This window comes from Ostrea edulis, chromosome 4 (genome assembly GCF_947568905.1).
Source record: "Ostrea edulis chromosome 4, xbOstEdul1.1, whole genome shotgun sequence".
In the NCBI taxonomy this organism is placed as follows: domain Eukaryota; kingdom Metazoa; phylum Mollusca; class Bivalvia; order Ostreida; family Ostreidae; genus Ostrea; species Ostrea edulis.
In genome coordinates, this window is record NC_079167.1 from 81,127,501 (window position 1) to 81,148,459 (window position 20,959).

General features: G+C 35.7%; 2 protein-coding genes across 2 annotated transcripts; one reads left to right on the top strand and one right to left on the bottom strand.

Annotated features, from left to right (window-relative positions):
- Nucleotides 1-6,693: 6,693 nt before the first annotated feature.
- On the top strand, nt 6,694-14,164 carry LOC125670900 (gustatory receptor 68a-like). Its single transcript, XM_048906336.2, has 4 exons — nt 6,694-7,783; nt 11,762-11,848; nt 11,911-12,000; nt 12,112-14,164. Exons 1-4 carry the CDS (start codon nt 6,776-6,778, stop codon nt 12,214-12,216), a joined length of 1,290 nt encoding a protein of 429 aa, XP_048762293.1. The 5' UTR covers nt 6,694-6,775; the 3' UTR covers nt 12,217-14,164.
- Nucleotides 14,165-15,653: 1,489 nt separating this feature from the next.
- LOC125670901 (uncharacterized) lies at nt 15,654-20,956 on the bottom strand. Its single transcript, XM_048906337.2, has 2 exons — nt 20,690-20,956; nt 15,654-19,217 (listed from the first exon to the last, which is right to left on the bottom strand). The coding sequence occupies exon 2, from the start codon at nt 19,215-19,217 to the stop codon at nt 18,099-18,101; it is 1,119 nt and encodes a 372-aa protein (XP_048762294.1). The 5' UTR covers nt 20,690-20,956; the 3' UTR covers nt 15,654-18,098.
- Nucleotides 20,957-20,959: the final 3 nt, after the last annotated feature.

The window sequence follows — 20,959 nt, forward strand, 5'->3', positions numbered from 1 at the left end:
TGACATTCAAAAGGAGCCCAGTTATCGTCCCTTAAAGCATCATTGAAAATTGAAAACACAGAATTGTGGTCCAAAGAGCATGACCATTTTAACAAAGAAAATGAAAATAATTCAAATGACACTGCTGGTTCTGTAAACTGATATTTACTAACGAAGAAATATGTGCTATAAATATAGATAACATCTTTAATCATAAAAAAAGAAGTTCAGTCTTGTATGCCATCATTTTTCAATTCAAGTCTACACCCTGTATTTCCTACAAATGTATATTTCTACAAATGCATTCCAGTTTCCTGATTACAAATGTTACATTGCCTAGATGCATGTACATACCAACTTAAACAACATCCTTCTAGGTGTCCTTTGTCTTTTAACTATAGTCCAGCAGGGCACATTATTATGTGTGATGTAAATATAGTTGAAAATGATGAACCGAAATCACTTTATTTTCAAAGGCCCAAAATTCAAGGAGCCTCGATCTTTCCATTGGCAACAAAACTTCATCGCTATGGAGAATTCTGTCAAAATAAACCTGGAGTGATGAAAGATGCACTGGGTCCAGCTGACACAATCACTATCTGAGTTTATCGTCTGTGTTCCCTTCGTCAGGGGTTCAATGTTGTCTGGCTGTCCTTATGCTAACTCTCCAGTGATCACGATCGTGGGAAAGCTTGTAACGACAGAAGTCTTTGTAAGGCTCATTATTACAACTGTATTCTAGAGGAAACTTTATTTTATTGTCACATTTGGTAATCCAACTTGTACTCCAAGATCCTATTCAGAAGATGAATTCCTCAAAATCACATTTCAGTTTTAAACACATTTATTATTCCAGTCAAATGAATTACCGTATCTATATTGAATTCCTAAACTTCATAAAAAATCCTTACAAAGATAGATTCTAGGATTATATTCTATCACAAAATTATTAACTGCTATGAAGGAGAAACCTCAGATTACTAAGAAGTGGTGTAAATGAAATGAATGATTCTAATATATTCTAAAGAACTTTTAATAAATTTGAATTCACATATTTTCCAAAATTAACAGCATCAAAATGTTTTCAACACTACAAAACCATTCCTCACGATGACTTCAAGACTATATGTTTTGGGGTGTTTTTTTTTCATCATAGACATCTACTTTGAAATATTCACATCTTGTGAACAGTCCTACAAAAATTGACTTTATTAAAAATGATTCTAATTCTAAGCAAAAGTATTCTGAAGCTGATACTAAAGCGATACTGGACTTCCTGATGAAAAATATCCGAGAAGTCTTTGGAGATAAGGTTGAAATTTCATGTGCACCACATTGTGCTCCTTTATGATTTGACCTGTTTTTGTTTTTCTTATGAGGCAGAATTTATTTTTATAAAACACGTCAGACAGGCTGCATTTGTAAATTAGATCATTATAACGCCAATTAACAGAAATTGCGAAAAGCTGACTTTAAGCGAGACTGTTGGAACCCTTTTGTCAGTACCCTGCCTTGATTTGAATATTGTCCATATGCAAAGCATGCTCTCATATATAGAATCAGTTGAGAGGAATTAACACCATATTCAAATGATAATGGAATATTGCTACATGAATATGGAAAATTGAAGATGGAGAAGTCATCCCGTTTGTTAGTTTGCAGTTAACATCCATGCTCAATAGAATATTCAATATGAAGCATATTTGGAAGACTGGTGTCCTTCATTTCACGATCACTGGGATATATCGAATCGACATGAATGAAAGTGAGTATTGTTAATAGAGAAAGAATGACCCCGTTAATAAACTTTGATATATCTAAATGTCGAGTGGAAAGTCAAAACGAGGTTTTTTCTTCTGATGTAGAAACTATTGAATTAATTCTGCCTCATAAGAAAACAAAAACAAGTCTGATAATGAAAGAGTATAATTCACGCACGAGGGAATATTCAAACAGACTAGCTGTTGAAAGACCTGATCACCAAAGACTACGAAGACATTGTCAATGAGGAACTCTAGCACCATTCTAAGACTTGTGCGTAGAATCGGAGTGGTTTTTTAAAAAGTGATGCTTTTATAGGACTAAGCACAAGATATGAATATTTCCATGTTCTATTTTTATTGTGTCAAAAAGCCTAGTCTTTAAATCAATGCGAGTATTGGTGGTGTCAAGTTTGAAATGTACGGTTTGATGCTGTTGATTTTAGAAAAATTACCCAAATAAGTCATATGATAGACGATCAGCGGACTACGTCATGTCATTTGATTTTCAAACACTATCTACAATACAGGAGCGTGCGTGTTACACCCCAAATCGTCGCCGGAAGCTCCTGCATTTTACAATAGGGCTTGAAATATGTCTCCTATGTAGTCAATTTTTACTATTTGCTGTCATTTTTGATGAGGTGAAATTAACAAAATGACGCATTTTGTGAGTTTTAGGGGGAAAACTGTAAGTTCTCCCAATAAAAGTAATTCAATACATCAAAAACTTTTTAAAAATTATCATTTATTTCTCCAAGAGTGGAAGAAAGTATTGCTTCTTTTATCGTTTACATTTTTAGCTCTTCTGAGCCGAAGGCTCAAAGAGCTAATGCTATGGCCATTTGTGCGGTGTGCGTAAACTTTTTAGAAAAAGGGCTATAACTCAAAAACCCCTTGGCCAATTTTTTTCAAATTTGTTACAGGGTATCATTGGCCCAAGGGCTTTCATACATACTAAATAGAGGGATGTGACCCTTTAACAAGGGGAGATAATCAGGAAAATACAAACAAAAGTAGTGGTTGCTAAAAAATCTTCTTCTCAAGAACCACTGGGCAGATTATCACCAAACTTACACATAAGGATGAGGATATGTTGTAGATTAAAAATTGTTCAAGGCATTACCCTGGGGCAAAGGGCGTGGTCTCAAGGTCACTTCAAATTTGACCTAAATTTATATTTCCTTAAATCTTTGATATTTTAGTCATTATAAGGACTAGGATCATCAAATTTTGACAGTTGATGCATCTTAGGACCTTGTGTCAAGTTGTCTCAAAAGAAGGTCACGGTGACCTACTTTTTGAATTTTGCAGGTATTTATTTTAAAATTAATTTTGATGCATATCTTGGACACTTTGAAGCCTATGATCATCAAAACTTGTCAGTTGGTGAATCATGGGACCTTGAAATGCGTCAACTGAAAAATAGGTCACCGTGACCTACTTTCTGAATTTTATGGCTTATCATTTATAGATATATTTTAAGTTGTTATTTCAAATACCGAGAGGTTTAGAATCATCAAATCTTGTAAGTTGATGCATCTTGAGGCCCTGAAACATATTTATAAAAAAAGTAGGTCACAGTGACCTACTTTTTGAATTTTGCAGATATTCAAATTTCAGATTTTCAATTTTAGATGCATATTTTGGGCACTGTAAAACCTAGGATCATCAAACTTTGTCAGTTGATGCGTCTTCAGCCTTCGGTTTGTGTCGACCAAAAAGTAGGTCACCGTGACCTACTTTTGGTATTTGATAGCTAAATTACTATATTTCAGACACTATTTGACCTACAATCATCAAACTTTGTCAGTTGATGCATCTTGAGTCTTCGGAGTGTATCGACTAAAAAGTAGGTGACTGTGACCTACTTTTGGCATTTGACAGTTATATTTATATATTTCAGTCACTAATTGACCTACAATCATCAAACTTTGACAGTTGATGCATCTTGAGTCTACGGAGTGTGTCGACCAAAAAGTAGGTCACCTTGACCTACTTTTGGAATTTGACGGCTATATTTATATATTTCAGATACTATTTGACCTACAATCATCAAACTTTGTCAGTTGTTGGGTCTTGCATGTTCGAAGGGTTTCGACCAAAAAGTAGGTCAACTTGACCTACTTTTGGAATTGGACGGCTATATTTATATATTTCAGATACTATTTGACCTACAGTCATCAAACTTTGTCAGTTGATGCGTCTTGCATGTTCAAAGGGTGTCGACCAAAAAGTAGGTCAACTTGACCTACTTTTGGAATTGGACGGCTATATTTATATATTTCAGATACTATTTGACCTACAGTCATCAAACTTTGTCAGTTGATGCGTCTTGCATGTTCAAAGGGTGTCGACCGAAAAGTAGATCACCTTGACCTACTTTTGGAATTTGACGGCTATATTTATATATTTCAGATACTATTTGACCTACAGTCATCAAACTTTGTCAGTTGATGGGTCTTGCATGTTTGGAGTTCGCTGACCAAAAAGTAGGTCACCATGACCTACGATTGGAATTTGACAGCTATATTTCAATATTCAGATACTAATTGGCTTAAAATCATCAAACTTTGTCAGTTGATATTTCTTGGGTTCTCAAAATGTGTAAACCAAAAAGTAGGTCACATTGACCTACTTTTTTTGAATTCTTAGGATTTAACTAAAGATTTAGAATACTAAGAGGCTAAGAATAGAAATGGTGGGGTTGTACAATTTATCAGAAGAGAGATTCTAGGCCCTTGGGCCTCTTGTTTAAAACAAGACACAATGATTTACCTGAAATTTGAAAATTTTAGGGGGAAGGGAGGGGCTGGCTGTACCCCTCTTAAATCCGCCACTGGATACTGAACGCAACAATACAATATATTTTAAAGTATTACAATTGAATCAAAGAATTTGTCCCGTGCTCTCCGTCACAAGCTCCATGTGTACATTGATTGTAAATATTGGTCAGGATTATCAAAATTTTACAGTATAAAGAACTAATCCCTTGTTATGTTCTTCATGATAGCATGATAAAACAATGTGTTACCATGGATACGAGATCCTATGTCCTTTACCATGGATACGAGATCATGTGTCCCTTACCATGGATACAAGATCGTGTTATGTCCTTAATCACGAAAACGAGATCGTATAAAGCCATTAAGCATGATACCAGATCGTGTTATCTCCCATAATACTAAATATGATCAGAAATCGTGTTATGTCATTTAGCATATGATCCCAGATCGTAGATCGTTTTATGTTCTGAAACATGGATACAAGATTTGAGACGATATGAGGTCACAAGAAATTTTGTTATAAGATTCATTTTTCTGTTGTGTAACAGCAAAAGAGCATGGATAATTGTTGTGTCCCAGAAGATTCCTGTTCCTTTCTCATCAATCTTGTAACTTTCAAAAGCAATATGTAAACTTGCTTCGCTGCTTTGTAATAAACATTCCAACAATAAGACCATTTGATTAATTAAAACGCAGAGAATAGGGTTAACACATTGATAATTTTTCATGAACGTTCTGTTGAACTTTATGAACAGTTTGGGTCTGGGCAGATCATATCCATTATCTGACCAATATATTTTGGATCAACTCCAATAACAACGGTAAAAATTGTACTCTCTTTATATATATATATATATATACATTGTTATATATATATATATATATATATATACACACACACACACACATAAATTGATATATATATATATATATACACACACACATACACACGTAAATATTTGTGCAACGAAACAAAATTGAAAGTTATGTGTACATCTCGTGAGCAAATGATGAATTGAATTTCAGATATAAAAGACGAAAAATTAATCTGCGTCCATCAAAGCCCCCTTTTTGGTCGAAAGGTTATCATTATTCAGGGTGACATGGGACAGTTTTTTGTAGTTGTTGTTGTTGAAATCATATTTCCCCTTTTATGTCAATACTTGTATTACACATTGGTGTAGTTCATATATTATGGTGCACAAAACATGCTTTGAGCAGGTACCCCTTTCTTGCTTTGATTTTCTCTCATTTGAGCTAAATACGCACCACCCAAACACCATCAGAGAACCGTGCGAGGGGATTTAGACACTGTGCACAATCAAGAACTCTGCCTGTCCTTCTTAAAACTTTTTTTTTCATCCAGTGCCATCTACCTTCCCTCTCAGCCACAGATCTTTTGCTGCACCATGCATGTCAAGTTTTTACCTGAATTTCTTCAGCAACTAATCACGTGTCTTACTTTCGTATTTGCAATTATCTCAATGCTAGTAATCATGTTGCATATCAACTTTTTTATCAAGCACTCGACTACATTTGATATGTATTCTAGAATTATACTTTACACATGTACTGTCACTTAAAATGTGGGATATTTCCATTTTTCAAGAAAGTTGAAAATAAAAATTAAAATGCGAAACTATTCCCTGCTACCCAAAGAAAAATATGAACATGTATCTTGTGTTGCAAATGCACTTTTCAAATGCACCTCTGCACCACATATTGTGTTCCAACCCATTCGTCATCTAAAATGATATTTGACTTTGGACATGATGTTCTCAAATTTGGCAAATTTTATTTGGCTTTGGGTATGGTGTTGCGAACCCCCTACAGAGATCGCCAATACTGGGCAGAAGATCGACTTCCGGTATTGACGTCGCACTGTTGGCAAAGTATAACGTTTCATGTCATCACGATTGTCTCTATTGCCGTGAGCAAACACTCCGCCGCGGCTGAAATTATACATGCACACATCTTTCTTTTATAAGTGTGTGTAGAGAAGATTTCTACGAGTACATTAAACAAAGATTCATCATCAGTTATTTCAACTGTGCAGCGAAAGTAGAATAGAAAATATGTGGCCATTTTCAATCACGTTTTCTTAATTGAAAAAGATGATTTATAGAACTGCTGGAGTCCCTAGCACATGTCTGTTGACGCTTGCAAAAGTAGAATTATTTATTTAAACTTCTATTGTATATATCTGTGTTCGGACCGCACAAAGATAATCACTTCCTCGTGCCAGACGGAATGCCTACCATTGTAGTTCCGGTGGCGGAAGACAAGCAGAAGTCACGATCTGCATGGATGGAGGACGAGCTCCAAGGTTTAAAATGGTCCTTCAACCCGCTTTTATGGGTTTTGAAGGTGGCTGGTCTGCTTCATGCGGTTCAAATCAAAGAGAAACCAAATGATGACCGAAACGAAAACGATGAGCATCCGATGACCGATGACAAAGAGAACAGGTGCTCGTTCTGGCTGTTTTACGACATCGCCGTGTTTCTGATACTTCTTGGAAATTTTATCAATTCTCTGACGACATTTAAAGATGCGAATAGTTTTGATGGTATCGTTTGTAACGAAATCATCACTGCAACGTGGTTTCTTCAGGCGGCGTGCTATGCCTTGAATAATATAATTGGCTGCAAACACTGGAATGCGTTTTACGATAAATGGGACAAACTGGCAAAGTATCTTGGCTTCAAACATTTAAAAACGCCTCGAAGAATTTCCATTGCAACTCTCATTCTGTACGTACTCTGGTTGATGACGTCATTCGGATTTATGGGGATCGGAATATATTTCATTTCAAGCTCTGGGCCCCCACCCCCGGACGATGCGGTCTCTATCATAATAAAAATTTTGCAGTTGATCATCTACTTTTACTTTGTTTCGGCATGGTTTCTCCTGACGGCCATGTTCGTCATCGCTAGCTACGTCATCTACATAGCTTTCCGTCATTTCAAGAAAAAGTTTGTCGGCGCCATCAGCGTTGAAGGAAAATTCAACGGCGACATGGAGAAGTTCCGGCTGCAGCACGTGAGTTTGGTTGACTTACTCTACACGGCAGACAATATTTTCTCCATGTACTTGCTGGTGACGATCGGAACCATCATTCCGCTGATCATCTTCACGCTGTACTTTGTCCTGTTTAAGTCGGTGGACACGTTTGCTTATGCTGCCACCTGGTGGTCGGTGGGACTCAGCTTCATACAGATCATCTTTGTCTTCATGGCGGGCGGTGTGGTCAATCACGAGGTACGTATATACATGTACGGTACTATATACATGCCGTGATGAGTCACGAGGTATGTATATATACAGGTACGGTACTATATAGTACATGCCGTGATGAGTCACGAGACAAGTTAAAAGCTGTACACACATCTTATACAGAAGTAGAAGAGAGTGTGACGAGATGTGAGTTATAGAGGCGCTTAACGTAACAAGTACAACAGTCCCCTTTAAAGTCAGCCTTTCACAAATTCTATGGTCGTTATAACGATACAACGTATCATTAGGTCGAATACTGTTTGATGTGTTTCATACCCATTGTTAGACCGTTCTTTACATGCTTATTTTGATACAGATTACTCCGTTTACCTGATTAAGATATAGATATAATAATAGGGCGTGATCGTTCACCAGGGGGTGTTTACTCCTCCTAGGCGCCTGATTCCACATCTGGTGTTTCCACAAGGGTCCGTGTTTGCCCTACTCTTATTATTTTGTATTTCATATGGGATTGATCTTCCCGTTTTATGTAAGAGAATTCGATAATGACCACTTAATTAACAGGGAAGATAACTCTCTTTCTCCCCATTTATGTCCCAAAATATCTCGAGAATATGGAGCGCCAAATTAACATACACTCAAATAATTGGAGATATCTTTAATTACTAGTATTTGAAAATATCATGAATTCAATTATTGCTCTCATCAATTCAATTGATTAGCGCATCAATGTAGTTGAATCATTGCTCGCAAAATTTAATTTGGAGCTCGATATAAATGATTTGATGTTCTCTTTTATTCAATTGAAGATATCTTTAAGATATCTTTAATTGTTTACAACGATTTTGTATAAATAATTAATGTGCGCATCAATTATTTTAAAGATAACAACAATAAAAGAGATAATTAATTCAATTGTGGATATATTGAATTGAAGATATTTCAAATTTAATAGTTGTTCTCTTTAAAAGATTTATTGCACACATCAATTGAATCAATCATATTATATCCTTAATTCAACTGAAGGAAGAAATAATTCAATTATTGCCCGCATTAATTGAATGGTTGCGCGCTACAATTCATATGAAGAAAACACCAATTCAATTATAGCGCTCATCAATTCAGCAGAATAATTGATAATAATAATCACCATTCAATTAATGTGCATGATAATTCAGAATTGAAAATATCATTAATCATTTGAAGATATCTTTACTTGAATAATTAAATATAATTAAATAATTAAAGATATCTTCAATTGTTTAAGTTTATATTAATTTGGGGTTCCATACGAGACCGACGGGTTATGTTTCAATTATTCTGACGACGGGGTAAATATTTTTCCATTCTACTACAGTGATGGTTGTAACGTGTGAAGTGATGTGTAGCCAGAGCACTACATCAATGTATAAAATTCCATAAACCCCTTGTCAAAACTTTCTTATACGTCAATGCATTTTTTTTTCTTCAAAAAGCGGTAATCCGTATAAAGTATAGGCATATGCAAGGTGAAGATAACGAACAGTGATCAATCTCATAACTCCTACAAGCAATACAAAATAGATAGTTGGGCAAACATATAGTGTAAATTGAGATTTGTAATATGAATGTGAATTTTTTTGCAAGTCTTGTTTGATGTCCATCAAAAGTTATGTCGCCACCTGCAGACTGATAACTTCCTCAATAATCGTTTTGATTTTCTTTTGATGTTTGAGCCCACGCTTTCACGTATCGTTTCTCTTTTTAAGTCGTTATTATCCACTACAGATTACTGAGATTTGGTTTCGTTACCATGGTGCAACAAGTGCAAGTTCACATCTCTCTCATTCACATTAAGCTCATCGATATTATTTAGACATCTCCGTAACTTAATTCGCTGTAAGAGTACACGAATATGTAAATATTTTGACAATTGTCAGTTTGATTATAAAGCCTGTACAAGAAATATAAACCATCCCCTTCAGCCCGCCACGTGTAACCGATTTCTGACCAGTTCCTGAATAAATACATTACGGCGATCTACATTTCTTAAGCTACCCATGCAATGATTTTCAATTTCCATCTGGGGCTTAATAATACATGCCATCAAACGAATGAAAGTAAATTCATTGCTTTGTAATATCATACCCGTTCATTAGGATCCCTGATGTATTGCTAGCGATGCACCTTCTACGAAATGTTCTCTTTAATCACCTCTATTATATCATAAAAGAAGTGATTTTTCGTGTTTCAGACGAAAACAAATAATAAAATACGGATATCATCTTAAAAGATTGCAACAATTGCCATAGAAAAATTGAGTGGTTTTTTTATATTATTAAAGATGGGTAAAAATCATTCTAACACTAAATCAGGTAGACAAAGTACCATCTCATAATTGCTTAGAGGAAATATATCCCCCCACGATAGGTAAAAATAATTGATTTTCACAATAATTTGTGCACCTGTTGCTAAGGAAATGAATGTCCTTGGATACCAAACCAGTCATACGTCCAAAATCAATTTTGGTTTCGTTTCTTAATCAAACGGGATAAAATCAATTATATATCAACACTTTTGGAAAACAATTATTTTGAACTTGATGAAATACTTGCTGATTTTGACTCTTAGGAATATTTTCTTTCTAGCAGTTTATCATATTTTACTTGTGCTTTATCGTCCATTAGTAACGATGGCCTGCATTACGGATCTGGATATCTAGCGAACCTCTTGGAATTGCTATTCCTTCCTTGAATTAATAAAAAAAAATCATGATTTGAAAATGTTATTTTGATATGCTTCAAACATTTTTTTTTTTTATATAATATTCACTTCATCTTATTAAAGATCTTCGGTTTCTGGTTGTTGTTTTTTTTTTTATTTATCATTTTTTGTATTTTATTGCTAAGGATTTTCCCCCATATCACATTGGGGTATCAAGTTGATCTAGGGTGTGATATAAATAAAAGTATGTTTTACTCTCTGGGTTTTTTTTTGGGGGGGGGGTAAGGGGGGGGTGTCATGTTATAAATAACCAAAGTGTGTATTACTATTACATACATAGCAAAATCCATCCTTTTTCACTACCAACCTTCGGTCTGATATTGTGATCTCAGTTTGATGAGGGGGGGGGGGGATTAATAAAAAAAAATTATGCTTTATCTCTGTGTACATTCATTTTGGGGATTCCATTAATAGTTTGAATTCAATATGAGTTCATTATGAAAGCTTGATAACGGAGGATTTTGATGGGGGAAGGGGGGGGGGACAACATCCGTGATATCCAAACACCTTTCCTCGTCCACGTGGTGGTGTTCTAGGATCAAATTCAAGTTTTACGACTCATTTTTGATTGGTCATATTATTTTCAATACCATATAAAATTAGTGAAGAGAGAGAGAGAGAGACGGAGAGGGGATATATATATATATATATATATATATATATATATATATATATATATATATATATAAAAGCACAAAAACCCAACAACACCCTACTTTCTTAAAGTGATACAAGGCCAGTAAAGAAATTTATAAAAGCACTGAAAAGGCCACGACACTGTACCATAGTCAGTAAACACGCTTTACAACGAAACCATCACCATTTTTATCACTCAGTACAACAGTGTACCACTCTTGTCATCAATGTAGTTTATCGATACTTGTCGTTTTTGCGTGTTTTTTGTTTATGTAATATATTATGTCTCTTGATAAAGACGCGGGTTGCGTCTAAAATTCGAGTTTTAAATAACCAACAGTGTCGTGGCCTTTTCCTTGAAGTTGCCATAAATATAAAGAAAAAATATCGCGGCATTAAAAATTCAGAAATTCTGGTCTGAAGTCGCGAGTTACATTATGTTGCTTGAAATTCGAGATTTACTGCAGCAAATTTGATTGATTTTAACAGTAAGCATCTTTTTCAATCTTGAATGATGAGCATAGGTACGTTTATCAATCGTTTGATTTACTTTACCACGTTTACAGATTTTACGTAGAATAACTCCCAATGTTTATTTTTCAGGCACATGCAATTCTTTCCAGTATTTATGCAATAGATTTACGCAGCATGTCCTCAGAGGAAAGCCTACAAGTAAGCCTGGTTTTAGACGTACGAGTATTTCTGTTCAAAGCATCAATAACACAGTAACTAGATAAGGTTTTCATCTGTAGATGACCACATTCCTGACCCAGCTGACCAGTGCTCCAATAGGCTTCACTGCTTTTGGTTTATTTACCATTGACAAACCCACCATCATTACAGTAAGTCTGATATATTTCCCCCAAACTTCTTGTAGGTCTACAGTATGCTTAGAATTTTTTTCAAACAAAAAGCAGTGAAAGTAGTTACATGCACTTTTATTTTCTGTCCAGTTTGCAGGGAGTATAGTGACGTATGCTGTGGTGGTCATTCAGTTTAAACCTTCAGACAACTCCCTGGACCAGATTCAGCAAGCCATGAATTGTACCACACCCTGACACCCCACCCTCCCTCCCCGAATTCTGGCGGTCCAGGGCCCGGTACTGACGACGGACAGGATTGAAGGAAGCTTTGTACATGACCTTCTCGTTCTTCTATACCACTTCCTGTCTTCAGCTGTAGACACCAGTATATGACATGTTGCTGAAAAAGTTGTGACTATAAATAGTTTTCATACCGTACGTAGTTTCGTGAATCTTCGTGGGCATCAAATTTCGTGTTTGTTGGCATAGAGTACAAATTCGTTGATACGTAAATTCGTTTATAGCTACCATTTTTTTTCTTCTGGGCTTTCCTCATTCGTGAAAACAATATTTGCTGTTCAACAAAACATAATGAGGAAACCGTGGGACATCATTTTGTGATTTATTTTTCATTTCTTTAATCAAAGTTTGCCGTCCGTGCATATTTTGACATTTTTGTTTAAGATATGATATCATACTAATATTCAATGTACAACTAGATCATTTTCTCCCAAACTTGGCAGGTATCATTATATTCGTACTAAGGGAAATTCGCCCTTGCTTCAAAGTAAAATAATAGAGAAAGAAGTAATTAAACAAAGAAATGGAAACCTTTATGACATAGAGTAGATGAGTTTACTCAATTTTTATGCAAGGGTGTCCCACCCTGCAACAGATGCTTGTTGTAAAATATTTGTTTTTCAAAGAGTAATAAGGAAAAACGTTTATGCAATAAATCCCTATTCACAGACATGTAGATAAAACTGCTTCTTTTCATTTTTGGATAGTTAAAATATGTCCCTAAACACATGCAAAAAGTTTACAAAAATATATTGAAGGGAAAGCTGTTATTTTGAGGCAAAAAATGGATTTATGTATGAAAAATCGTCAAAAATGGGTAATTCCAATTAAAGTCTGTGTTTCGATTGAAACTTTTTATTTTGTGTCATATTTGGAAAGATTAACGTATCCTTAAACAGATATGACAAATTAAGGAAAAAATCTTAACGAGGAAGCTGAAACATCATTTATTGAATAAAAATCGTCATGACGCGGCACCGAACCCGGTCCAATATAAACATTTCCATTTGTCCTGATTTGATCTTAGTCTTAATTTCCTTATTAGTTAGATTCTGTTGTGTATTTCATATTTCATTAACAAGGATGCGGTCTTAGCTCCGCATGATTTTCAAGGTTGCATATATAATTTCACGATTGAGGTAACTGGATTGAACATTCCCAAATCCCTTTATCGTGTAGCAAATTAGAAGTGGTGTCTTACAAGATGCCATGTGGCAAGGAAAGGCGCCACTTTGCGGAGGCTATGTTTAAATAGATTCTAACTAATGTTGTATTTGGTGAGCTACCACATAAGATAATCCCAATAGGTAAGAACTGTGGTAATGGCTGGTAGAGACAAGAAAAGTATCATTAATTTCCCAAAACTAGTCAAAGGCGATTAAATTTTATTGGTCTTGCTAATTTCGAAAGTTGGACATTTCTAGAAACTTTAAAAAAAAAAAAAGCAAACTTTCATTTCGCCTCAAAAAAGTATGCATTTAAAGCTTAGCGGCTATAAAATCTTTCTTTAAAAAAGTACATAAAGTGCAATTCTTACCAAATGTTTCCTGTTAGTGGAATATAAGCAATGCCACAGAAACGACAGTCCATGATATGTAATAACGGATATACAGATAGATAGCCCTGGAAGGCTCACGTGATTTCTCCGATAACGTACACAACGTCACTTCTGCGTTATCGTCTGCTGTGTTGAAGGAACCCGCCAGGTAACCTCTCAGCACGCAGACGACAAAGAACACTAGTCCTATAAAATTTTATAATTCCGTTTTCCATCATTTCATCTCAGTCATCTCCATGTTGGACCGAACTCAAAAATTTATATTAAAATTTTGGTTGACCATTAGAAATACTTTAGCTAAGCATTGTAAACAATAAAAATAGAAAAATAAAATTTTCAGCTCAATTGTGTCCATGTCTCTTTAAATGTCATCTCTTCGGTTATCATGGAAACCCCCTCATTAAGTGTATACAATATGGATAGAGGGTGGAGAATTGACCTGAACCTTCATTAAGGTCCGAGATCTGAAAGGTTGTGGTCTGGGAGCGCATTGAAGTGTATACCGGTGTTATATAGTAGCCTTTCCCCCTAGCCATCTTTCACCCCGGAAAAATGGCTATATAGTAGATTTTCCCTCACAGAAATGTGGTTATATAGTAGGATTTCCCCCCTTTTATAGCCAGATGACCCCACAGGAAAACCTACTATATAGTAGATTTTCCCCCTTCTTTTCATTCCGGTTACGTTTACGGCGGACCATTCCCATACATACTCTTTCCATTCTGAAATTAATTCTTTTCTGGCTATTCTTTTCTTATATATTCTAAATGGATAGTTAATTTCCGAATTTATTGATTGGGATTTTTGGAAATATTTATTATTCAACAAACATTTCATTCAGTCAAATGTCACCTAAAACAATCATATATTTAGAATGTAAAATCAGAATATTTCGTGCTTGTAAAACAGTACCCATTTAGGCATCTCATAATTTGTTAGTTTAACAAATAAGTATTTATCGTGCGAGAAATCAAAATTGTCTCTCTCCATTTGACTAACACAAAATCTTTTCATACAGATAGTGGAGTAAACCTTAAATTCTTCAACTCTGTTGATTGTCTACCACTGATTCCAAATTGCCGCTACTAAGGAATCAACTCGCTCTCTCACTAGACATGATTCTTAAAACCTCATCAGGAGAAGGTGGGATTTTTCGATTGAATAAGAGGTTTCTGAGAGAACCCCCTCCCCCCAACTGTTCTCGGGTCATTGGTGGATTAATAGATGTGAACATGCTATCGATATAATCATATAATCGTATCTATTTGGGGCGGTGCAACTCCCAGCTGTACTGTCAGTACTTTGATTTATACATATTCGTTTACAAACTTTCTCCAAAGATAAATTTATTTTGAATCTGACAGATTTTGATTTTTAACATGCACTCCTAAAACTTTTTAGCTCACCTGAGCTGAAAACTTAACTATTATTCATTTTGCCATCTCAATTTATTACATGTACATGTTCATACATGTTTATTACATACATCTGCTATCCTAAAAGATCCTAGATTGTTTTTAAAAATGAAAACGAAGATTCGGGGTAATATTTCGTCCATTTTGTATTAAAATATTTTGCGCAATGGAATTTTGAAATTTCAATTTTTGCTAAATATTTGCACCTAAAAAAATGTTGGACACCCCCCCCCCCGGGCAAATTGGGTCTATACCTAAAATATTTGGACCCCTAGATATATTGCCTGGATCCACCCCTGGCTTAGGTTGGTTTCATTTCGTTCCTACTTAGGCCTAGCCTCGTTTCGAGTTCGTTTCGTGGTTTTGCAGATGCCCTAATGATCAACATATTCAAACGAAAAAACAAAATGACCAAAGTGTCAAAAGAACGGCCTCAAACCATTTGTTTCATCTGAAAATTCGAAGTAAACATGTTTTAGACAATAATAATAATGCATTGTACATTCCTTATTTCAAAACATTGAAAATGAATCCTCATGAGAATATAAAAGGTACGTAAAATTATGGTACATACAATTTTTCTTTTGCCTTTTGTTCCGCAGTTCAGATTTTGCATTACCATAGTTAGCAGGAAACGTTTTTTCTCTTTATTTTTGTTCTTAATTATAAGTTTTTCTTAATACATGAACAAATTCTTTCCTAAGAAACACTTCTACTTCACAAACGATGTGTTAAAATAGCGCAGTTGAAAAGCACAGCTACTTAAAACTTGCGTATAAATCCATACCGACCGCCTCGTGGAGGCCCGTAAACTTTGTCCATTCATGATCAAAAATTCTAATAATTTGATGAGCTTTTCATCAGATGTGTTCAAACATGGATAAAACATTAGAAATACCAACAAATTAAATTAATAGTGTACATCATCTTCGCTAGCCAATCGTGACGATACACGGCGTTCCTCTTTCACCGTGTATCGTCACCCTTGGCTAGCGAAGATGATGTACATGTAGTCTCTAAATTGTACTCGAAAATACAGATATGTTTTCAATGAGAATGCAAAATACAATTGTGAACTCTCTCTCTCTCTCTCTCTCTCTCTCTCTCTCTCTCTCTCTCTCTCTCTCTCTTAAAAGAAATAGAGTAAACAGTACACAAAGTTAAAATTTTAACGCATGCGCTTTCATTTTATAATTCTCAGGCGGATACGATTACACCGGACACTGTGATTTTTTTAAAACACAATTTGGATGTATATATATATAAGCACTAAAGTTCCAACAATACCCGATACCTCAGAGTGTCGGATCCACAACATGGATACAAGGTCAAATACAAAAAATTATACAAAGCACTAAAATGACCAATGACACGAACAACGAGATTGTCAAATTTTCGGGACGACCCGTCCCTTCCTCAGGACAAACGAAAACAATTACATAATGTGGCCAATATCAACAGAGCATAATAACTAAAACTACATATAAATACATCTAGCACTACAACTACACTAATTTACAAACGTATTTACAACGCAGACTATATGTTTTTGGTCTTTAGGCTTGCCAATCAATGTTAAAAGTGGAGCGAATTAGGACATGTCTTATTCGTCCAAAGAGCTGATCCAAAATCAAATTTTCGGGACGACCCGTCCCTTCTTCAGGACAAACGAAAAGAATTACATAATGTGGCCAATATCAAGATGAGGAAATGGCATTAAAATTGGTGACGATATCCAAGGCAAAAATATTAGAAACTTAGATATTTATTATTACACAGTCCTGTATTATAGGATACAACAGAGAAGCTAGATTTTAGTACCATTATGTATTTCATCATAGCAAGAAATCAAGATACACGTGAATGACTTTAGATAATGTTAAAGAAAAAGAAGAAAAACCCCGGAAGATTTATCAAATGGTTACAGGCTTCCATCAAATAAAACTGAACATATCAAACCTTTTAATATTCTGTATGTACAATTCTAAGGTGGCATACATCTGCAACATTTGTCAGATAGTCGACAAGTCCACTTGCAAGAATTTTGTTAAATGAAAATTTAGACTAGTTTTTGTTTCGGGGGTGGGTGGGTACTTTTGTTTTTTTCAATGGGGTGTTTGTTTGTGGGGTTGTTTTGTTTTTTTTAAACATAAACATGCCCAATGAGTAGACGTAATAATCTGACAAATAGACATACTTATGTAACACTACAACATACTTATAGGATCGTATATCCGCCTTGTGTCGGTATGTTATGCTGCTAGGCCGATATATGGAGAGAAAAAAATGTCACCTTATACAACAAGGTGTTAAATTTAGACGATTTTATAATGACAAGATGTATATTGAAATTTTCCCATCAAAGCGGAACTATAAAAAAAAAAACCCAAAGGGCCTCAGTACTTGCTATTGAGCTACATTATGTTAAACATGGCGTTTCTGCACTTCGCATCTACTTTTGATTTTCTTACTAAAGAAATATTGGTGGTTTCAACAAATCTGAAGCAACACAAATCAATCATTACATTATATCAATACAGTAACAGCTCATGTCTTTAGAACTTGCATCCTCGGTATCATTCTTAGGATTAAAGCACATCATTCTAAAGGAAGATACAGAACAACATGACCACAGCGAAAACGTTTATAATGAATTCACGCTTACAGCGAAGTGAGTTTCAATCCCTTTGGTTTTAAAAGATATAATGAATATATGATGAACTCATTGGATATAAAGAATTACTTTTATAAGGATTCAAAATTGTTTGTTCCCCAGCACTCCACGACAAGCGTGTTTTACTGTAATGATGAGTCGTTCTGAATTTAACACTGCATAAAGGAGATGTATAAAATCCTAAAATTACTTAAAGAATTCTTTGTTCGACATATTTCAGGACCAGCAATAAAACGATGGATATTCCAGTCGCGTAAATGACGTGCTTTAAGCCTAAGGATGGTATTGAATATTTAAGTTCTTGGGTAAGAGGAACATCTTCACTGATGTCAAAATCGTACATCTTCTCGGTCTGCGGGGTGTAATCCGGTCCGTTTGGTTGTCCGTCATCGAAGTTGTATCGCTTGTATCCCCAGAGAAGTTTTGCGTCCTCTGTTTTGGAATTTTGAGGCAGTTTTGTAGGATATTCAATCGGATGATCTGAAAACGATGGCGGTGATTTTGAGACATAAAAACGAACTCCTTTGGTAGGCCAGTGTGATGTCATACATGCACACTCATACGCCATTCTCCTTTTCTCATAGTCTTCTTTTGTTGCCCATATTGCGGGTGTCATACAAATGAAGACCGTAAAGCGCCATCTACCGGGATTCTGTCGGTTTCGCAAAGGTTTGGCGTTGGCGTGAATTAGTCTTGAGTCCCATAAAACCATTCCACCTTTAGGAACCGGAAGTCGAATTGTTTTGCAACCCTTGGCTGTGAACCACTCATAATCTTCATCTCGTAAGTGATAGTATTCATTAATTGCACTTTTGAATGCTTGCTTTTTGTTAAATTTGTAAAACTCATCAAGGTATTTATGAGACCCTTCCATCAAATGAAAGGTCCAATCATCTTCGTCTGTTGTTTCTAGATACACGCCTCCTTGGTAAGCGTGGAGTCCTTTTCTTCTTGCTGATTGGTCCGTGTGCAACCAGTGTTGTCCTGACGACTCAAATTCCTCCTCCCCATCCTCTGGCGGACGCCCTATAGCAATGGCGTCCACACTGCTCAATAGTTTGTCTGTCTTCCATAGCTGAGCAAAAATTCGTTTCGCTTTCATTCGAATTTTCCAAGTTGTTTCGAAATTTCCGGTATTGTATTGGTTGATGAGAGACATTTTACTTCTAGGCCACTCACCATCTTTGAACTGTTTTAACCACTTTTTGTACTCGGCAATATAACGGTCACATTCGGGATCGGTCAGCACGCCGTTAACCACCGTGAACCCTTTGACCTTGAGGTCTTCTCTGTGTCCATCAGTCAGCATCTGCAACAAGATAAACACAGTCTTAACCTCGTCAACATGACAAAACGGCCGGGAAGAATTCCTCATTACTGATGGAAAGAATACAAAAATAGCGTTTATGAAGATAATGTTGTGGACTCGTCCTGTTTTTTTCTTTTAAAAATAACTTTCAGTAATTACTGAGTACGTTAATTTATGGGAATAGCTATAAGAGAGCATGGCACCGTGTATAACAACCCTAAACGTCATAGTTTTGAGATGCATTTCGATCAGGGGGAAATACTCTCGATTTTAAATTTTAAAAAGTCACATACTCTTTCCGCTTTAGATAAAGTTGACTTGTCAAAACATACTCAACTATTTACATTCACAGTGTCAAAATATACTCAACTATTTACAAAACATACTCAACTATTTACATTTCCAATGTCAAAACATACTCAACTATTTACAAAACATACTCAACTATTTACATTCCCAATGTTTTTGCCTTTGATATCTTTACAAATTGTAATGATAGACATTTCCTCATACTTGTGTATAAATGAAGTTTTGTTTAACATAACTCCTACTTCACGTGTGCAGGACATAACACAAATTTATAAGTTACGAGATAATTGAAGGGTGCATGATTTATTATAAAGTGAACATGAAAACATTTTTATGAAATGTTCATGCCATGATCCCTGGAGTTAGTGGGGGGGGGGGGGGGGGGGGGGGGGGGGGGGGGGGGGGGGGGGGTTCAAAGTTAACATCGGCTATTCATTATAAATTAAGATCTTTTCATACAAAGGAGTTTACATTACTGCAGTTTTCGGAATATGCAAGCCACCTCATAAAGCTTGTTCACTCCGCTCGGTAATCATGTGAGCGATGTGGACCATGGATCGCTCGTTCGTCTTCTTCCAATAATCTGCATACCACCTCTGGCAGTGGCGGATTTAGATGCCCCCCCCCCCCTTAAAATTTAAATCGCTGTATCTTGTTTCGGAAAATGTACTAAACGATAAAAGAAGCAATAATTTCTTCCACTCAAGGAGAAATAAATGACAAAATCCTTTGATTTCTTGAATTACTTTATTGGGAGAACTTAATTTTTTCAAAAAAAAAAAAAAAAAAAAAAAAAAAAAACCCTTACAATTTGGATCATTTAATTAATTTCACCTTATTAAAATGATAGAAAATAGTACAAATGACTTAATAGGACAAATATTTCAAGCCCCATAAAATCTGTAAAATCCAGGAGCTTTCGGGGGCAAAGCCCCCTGGACCCCACCAGGGCTTCGCCCTGGACCCATTGCCTCGTAAAGTGGCGCCCCCCCCCTAACCACAATTCCTGGATCCGCCCCTGCCTGGTGTGTTGTCACAGATGAATATGGGAACCACCGTGCTAAGATTCACCAGAAAGTACTCTGATTTGATTTAGTAACAGTACATAGGTTTTCAACCATTTAAAACAGATTCATAAACCAGTATACTGTAAAATAACTTACCGTAACTCTTCAGACTTTCAACATATTGATCAGATGCACGCTTTATTTATATAGTCGGGTCAGGTTTATTTATAGAACAGGAACGTGGAAATGAACACGTCGTTGAAGTTTAATACATCATGTATTACATGAATAAATGAAATGTATCTGAACCCTGGAATCAAAATATCGATAGGGGGGGGGGGGGGGGGGGGGGGTATTCAAACCTTTCGCATTCAATTTTTGAAGCGTCATAAATTTAGCAGCAATCGATCGCATTTAGCCCCAAAT

Coding starts and splice junctions, on each gene's coding strand:
- LOC125670900 (XM_048906336.2), top strand. CDS start 6,776: ATGCCTACCATTGTAGTTCCGGTGGCGGAAGACAAGCAGAAGTCACGA. Junction 11,849..11,910: donor AAGTAAGCCTGGTTTTAGAC/GTACGAGTATTT, acceptor TTTCATCTGTAG/ATGACCACATTCCTGACCCA. Junction 12,001..12,111: donor ACAAACCCACCATCATTACA/GTAAGTCTGATA, acceptor TTTTCTGTCCAG/TTTGCAGGGAGTATAGTGAC.
- LOC125670901 (XM_048906337.2), bottom strand. CDS start 19,217: ATGCTGACTGATGGACACAGAGAAGACCTCAAGGTCAAAGGGTTCACG.